The 6,727-nt window shown below is 32.3% G+C and overlaps 1 protein-coding gene across 1 annotated transcript; it reads right to left on the bottom strand.

Annotated features, from left to right (window-relative positions):
* On the bottom strand, nt 1–1,208 carry LOC108451683 (uncharacterized). Its single transcript, XM_017749344.2, has 3 exons — nt 1,088–1,208; nt 570–968; nt 1–371 (listed from the first exon to the last, which is right to left on the bottom strand). Exons 1-3 carry the CDS (start codon nt 1,206–1,208, stop codon nt 1–3), a joined length of 891 nt encoding a protein of 296 aa, XP_017604833.2.
* Between the last annotated feature and the right edge of the window lie 5,519 nt (nt 1,209–6,727).

Raw genomic sequence — 6,727 nt, 5'->3', positions numbered from 1 at the left:
CTAAATGACAAATTCAACTTCTCGCTCTGATGGTAAGCTCAAAAATTCTTCAGGGAAAACATCTGGGAATTCACAAACTATAGGTACTTGGTCCACTTTCCTCTCTAACACCTTGGAATCCAAAATGTAAGCCAAAAACATTTCATAGCCCTTTCGCAATGACTTAAGTGCTTTCATTGCCGAAATTATATTTAAAGTATCGTTTGATCTCTCAAACTCAATGAAGATTACTTCACCATTAGAACCTTTCAACTCAACTCTTTTTTGACGACAACAAACCACAACATCATGCATTTTTAACCAACCCATGCCCAAGATGACATCAAACTCATTGAAGGGTAACAACATTAAGTCAGCAGGAAATTTATGACCTTGAATTTCCAGATGACATTACTTGCAAACAATATCGACTATAAGACTATGGCCTAAGGGATTCATAACTTTAACAACAAAATCAGTTGACTCTACAAGTAAGTTATTTTCCATCACTAACATAGTGCATATATATGAATGCGTTGACCCAGGGTCAATTAAGGCACACACACTAACATTAAAGATAGAAAATGTACTCATAATAACATCAGGTCCTGATGCTTCCTCTTGCGCACGAATGACATACGTTTTTGCAGGAGCCCTGGCTTCAGATTTGGTCACTGACTCTTTAACCCCACCTCTGTTGGCCCCAGTCATTGCACTATTTCCAGGTCTTTCACCTCTGTTAGAAGTGGCCACTAGTTTCTCATTATGTTCTTTAATAGGCTTTTTTATACTTGGACACTCTCTTTTGAAATGGTCTAGAGATCCACAATTAAAGCATGTCCCACCGTTAATTCTGCAGACACCAAAGTGAACCCGTCTACATTGCTTACACTCTGCTCTATTTGAATTCTTCACAATGCCTACACTAGCCACTGAAGGAGCCAGAGATTTCTTGCTATTCTGTCTCAACTGATCTCTTCCCGAAAACCCTTATAGAGCAGAATACTTATTACTAGATTCCTTCATCTTCTTCGATGGAGAATTGGAGAAAGCTTTAGATCCCCATGTTTACTAAATTCTTGTCTGTTTTCTTTGTTTCGTCTTTTACTTTCACAAATCTCTTCCATTTTCTGGGCTCTATCAGAGAACACAATAAATTCACGAACCTCTAAAGCTCCTACTAGCATCTTAATCTTATCCTTCAATCCATCTTCAAAACCTACACACATGTCCTTCTCAGTATGCACTATCTCAAGAGCATATTTACTAAGCTGAAAAAACTATCTCTCATACTCTGCTACTGTCCTACCTTATTGCTTCAACTCACGAAATTCCTTATTCTTCCATTCCAAATATATTTCTTGCAAAATTCAGACTTAAAGAAATCCTAATTCGTTCTTTCTTTTTGCACAACTGCCGTTAATGTGGACCACCATTGGAATGGTTCCTCTTTTAACAATGATGCTGTACACAGTAAACAATCTTCAAGGGAACACAACATTTCATCTAGCACCCTTTGAGTATGTTCTAACCAATATTCAGCCCTGCTTGGGTCATCACTCATGTTACCACAAAATTCAATGGCTTCACGCTTTCTAACTTTATCAATGGTCACTCTATGAATGTAACACCCCTAAACCATATCTGTAGCTGAAACAAGGTTTCGGGGCATTACTAGGATCTATATATCATTTAACAAAAACTTTCAATTAAATACTTATCAATTCAATGCAACATATAAATAAACATGTTACCATTCAATCAATAGATTGGCACTTGTCTAAGCATCAAACAACAACATTGTTAGTCTACTTGCACATATTTCATATAAATTCAACATTGATATACTTATGTTCTCGACATGTCACAATTGAGTTTAATAATTGTCTCAACTTACATAATTTCCTTGTATCAACATATAAAAGATAATCATATATGTACATGTCATGAAACATATCATTCTCTTACCATTTCTTCATAAGCATATATCATTCATTTCATTATATCAATATTTCATGTATTATCATTTCCATATATTTTATGTATATTTATTCTTGTAATAGTTCATATCAAACTTAACATAATTTAAATTCCATGTACCTATACTTATTTCATTTATCTAACTTTATAATTATTTTATAAAACTATTTTGTACATATATTTCTTTATGACCAATTCTTGTACACATTTCACACAACCATTTTGTACAACCAATTCATATAACCATTCGTCATCTGATACATATTACCTGAATATCAATTGTTCGATAGATGCCATAGTGTCTTCCATCCACAGTCTTATTTATCTTTGACATGATGCCATAGTGTCTTCCAAATATGGTCTTATTCATTTCTATCTTTCAACCATGGTCTTATTTATTTCCTTTCATGTTGCCATGGTATCTTTCAACCATGGTCTTATTCATTTCCTGCCATGTTGCCATGGTATCTTTCAACCATGGTCTTATTTGTTTCCTATCATGTTGCCATGGTATCTTTCAACCATGGTCTTATTCATTTCATGTCATGTTGCCACGGTATCTTTCAACTATGGTCTTATTCATTTCTCATCATATTGCCATAGTATCTTTCAACTATGGTCTTACATATCTGAATCGTGATGCCATAACGTCTTTCAGCTATGGTCTTACTCATTTGAATCGCAATGTCATAGCGTCTTTCAGCTATGGTCTTACTCGTTTCTGGTATGATGCCATAGTCCAACTATGGTCTTACATATGTATTGTCATGGCCCAGCCATGGTCTTACACTCGTAGTGCCATATCCCAGATATGGTCTTATCATCAGGATACCATAGCCTAGCTATGGTCTTACACATATATTTCCATGGCCCAGCCATGGTCTTATCCGTCAATTCATCATGATCACTAAACGATCATATTCAATTCAGCGTTCTGCTCAATTTGAACTTTTGATTCGATTTCCATAATTTAACAATATTCATAATTCAATAGAAAATATATGAAATAATACATTATATCATTTCTAATTTAACAAATAATCATGAAAGTTCAACCATATGGACTTACATGACTAAATTGCAGAAATACCTAGAGCATTTCGGTAATTTTTCATTTTCACCGATTTTCAATTCAATCTTGATCTAAATTAGTAATTTCATTCAATTTATTGACTTATACAATAAAAAAATTTCATTTCATGCAATTTGATCATTTTTGAAATCTTTACAAAATTACTCTTTAAACTTTTACTTTTATTCAATTTAGTCCCTAAATCTAAAGCAAGCAAATTATCCATTTTAAATGTAAGCCCTTACCAGCTGAATATTTATATATTTATTTTCTCCCTCCCCCTCTCCATTCCACATCCTTGATATATATATAACATACTTATATATAACATTATCTATAATTTCACTATTTACTTATATGTTCATTCAAAGCTGTCCACTTGAGTCGTAATCACTAAATTATTTATATCTTGAGCTATTAAATTCCAAATTAAGATCTGCTTGATATTCTTGAAACTAGACTCAAATATCTTTCTACCATAAAATATCCAGAATTTATACTTTAGCCAATAAGTACATTAAAATCTTCAAATTTATCTCTGTTTTGCGGTTTGACAACTTCAACCTTTCTTTACTAAAAATTAATTATCTCTTAATACAGGATTCAGATGATGTTCTTATTTGTTTCTCTTGAAAATAGACTCATTAAATATTTAAAAATATAAATTTCAACCCCTAATTATTTTTCTCTAAATTTTGATGATTTTCCAAAGTCAGAATAAGGGAACCCAAAATGATTCTAACATTGTCTCACATAAATTGTTATATCTTACAATCTAGAATTCCGTTACTTTGAAAATATACTCAATGCTCTTTAATTTCAAATATTATTTAATCTCTAATTTGAACTCTACAATTTTTGGTCAATTTTCAAAGTTAGACTACTGTTGCTGTCCAAAACTGTTTTAGTGCAAAATGTTGATTATTAAGTTTATAACACCCTTATTCCCTTTCTCTATAATATTTCTCATCACTTTCTCTTACTTCCCTTCACTAACATATCAAGAACATAAAACCTCATATAAAAAAGCTCTACTATAACATCATTTCTATGCTTTTTCAATAATAACAAACTTAAAAATATATTGAAATCTTCATGTTCTTACCTTGTCCTATTGATTTCAATTTTTAATTTGATTTTTCTCTCTCCTCCTTCTTCTATTCCTTGAATCTAGCTTGATATACTAGCTCCCCATAGTCTCCTTGTCATCTTTCTCTCTTGATGGCTATGGAAATTCTTTTGATTTTGAAGTGAAAATGGTGAATTTTTGGTGAAAGGACCAAATTGTAAAGAAAAGAAAATTTTCTTTCTTTTATTCTCTTCTAACGTTGGTTGCATGGAAAAGATGGATGAGAATTCCTCATCTTTCTTTCTTTATATACTAATAAAATACTAATAAAATATCTTATTAAAATAATAATAAAATAATAATTATCTAATTAAATAATTATAAAATATCAAAATATCTCTAATATCATTATTGCCTTCTAGAATTCTCTCTCTTTCCAATTGACCATTTTACCCTTTATGATCTTTTAAAATTCCATCCTTGAGTCATCATTTAAATTTGGTAAAATTTCAATTTAGTCCCTCATAATTCTTTACATATGCAATTTGGTCCTATTTCATCCATTTTCCTTAGTTTTTCGATCGTTCCACTCTTAAAACACTTACACTATTAGTCCTTCAAATTTTTCATATTTACACTTTAACCCCTCAAGTTTTGAGTATTTACTCTTCTGCAACAAAACTTTTCTCACTTTTACAATTTAGTCCTTTCTTGAATTAATATATCATAATATACTTCCCAATATTGACATAAATCAAAATTTCCCTTTTTGTCACTTTATTTCCTTATTTTACTATATCAAGGATAATATCTTACTATAAAAAAAATTAGGATAATACAATGAACACGTTGCTTACTCAAACCATTAGGGTAAGAAGATTAAAGTTGTGGACCTACAAAGTTTACCTTGAAATACGCATCATACATGTCATGCATCATACGTAGAAATGCATTAGGTGCGACATCCCTAGATCTTTGCGGTCCACGTTCATTCCATGAACTTTCCCCATCAGTAAGTCGAATAAAACTTTCTACCTCATTAGAACCTACTCGATTGGATCCTGACGATATATTTTTATTTATATAAGAACAATTCAAAATAATTAAAAGCTATCAGACTATCATCGGTTAGTCAAGTGGCATGTATTTCTAGACTCTGTACATGTTATGTTCAGTCCAAGAACCGACTAGCTGTTATACTAATAAATGTAACCCCCTAACTTGTATCAGTCATCGGAATAGGGTTACAAGAGTTACCATAAAATCGTAACTAAAAAATTCAATTCCAAACATTTCATAATTCATAGCAATATCATTCAAACACATGCATATTATCACTTATTGGAGCCCTCAAGGCCCAAAAAACACATTAGAATCGATTAGGAACTAATTCAAAAACATTTGGAACCTTAAGGAAAAAGATAAAATTTTTCACACTGTAGGGATCACAAAACCATGTAGCTGGGCCGTGTGACTCACACGGCTGAGACACATACCCATGTCTCAGGCCGTGTAGACATTCGTAGTAGGGACACACGGTCGTGTCCCTGCCCGTGTCCATGCCCGTGTAACTCTTTGACTTGGGTCACACAGCCAAGCCACACGCTTGTGTGCCAGGCTGTGCAACTCTCAAAATGGCCTCATACGCCCGTGTGCCAGACCGTGTGCTAGGCCTTGTAACTGCCTATGTAACATCCTGAATTTGGGGCCTAGAAGAGTTGGGTTTTGAGTCTGGGATTCGAATAGAAGAAAACCTGAATAATTAGGAAGTTTTAAATATTATCGTTTGAAAAAAAAATTTATTTTATTAAATTACCACTAGAAAATTTTTCTTGTATTTATTATTACGGATATTTTAAATTTTTATAAAATTTTAATTAGTATTATGAGATAAAATTATTATTGTTAGAAAAATATTATCTGTATGTATGTTTGAAAATTTTTATGAAAATTATTATTATTTCTTGTATTATTGATATTTGAAATTTTATTATTAGATATATTTATAAAATTATTATTATTATCGGAAAGGAAAAAAATATTAGTTGTAATGCCTTGATTTTCGGATTTTTTTGGGTTTTGTGATTTTAGTAAATCTTGAAATTTTCATGTTCTAAATATTGGAATTATGTTTAAATGTGTTAGTAGACCTTTAGAAGGCCCAAGACTAAGCTAAACACGGTAAAATATCAAGGTGGGATTTTTAAGTGAATAGGAGATTTGGTTAAGTGGGCTTTTAAGAAGAACTGCGTAAGTTATGACACAAATAAGGCCTTGGTGAAGTGGCAAGGTGACGCCACTAAGTTCCTAATAAAAGTGGCGCTGGGAAGGATTTGGAGGTCCAGGTTCAAGTTGTAAGGTAGGCATATTATTTTTCTTTTAATTTTAGGCATGTACTAGGCATGTGATCACACAAGTAAATTTCGACAAGGGCCTTAGAGAGATGGGCCGATTGCTCTAATTTAATATTAGGGTTAGGTTCTTTTCTTTTCTATCTTGGAGAATTAGGGTTAGCCACTGAAAGCTTTCTTTCACCTTTTCGAATTCTCACAAAAGCCGAAAACACAAGTCTATTTCTCATTGTGCGAATTTTCTTCTTCTCTTTTCCTCCATGTTTTTCTTCCTTT

The sequence above is a fragment of the Gossypium arboreum genome, chromosome 5, assembly GCF_025698485.1.
Source record: "Gossypium arboreum isolate Shixiya-1 chromosome 5, ASM2569848v2, whole genome shotgun sequence".
NCBI classification, from domain to species: Eukaryota; Viridiplantae; Streptophyta; class Magnoliopsida; order Malvales; family Malvaceae; genus Gossypium; species Gossypium arboreum.
The sequence above is the reverse complement of the archived record's forward strand: the minus strand, read 5'-3'. Positions and strand labels throughout refer to the sequence as shown.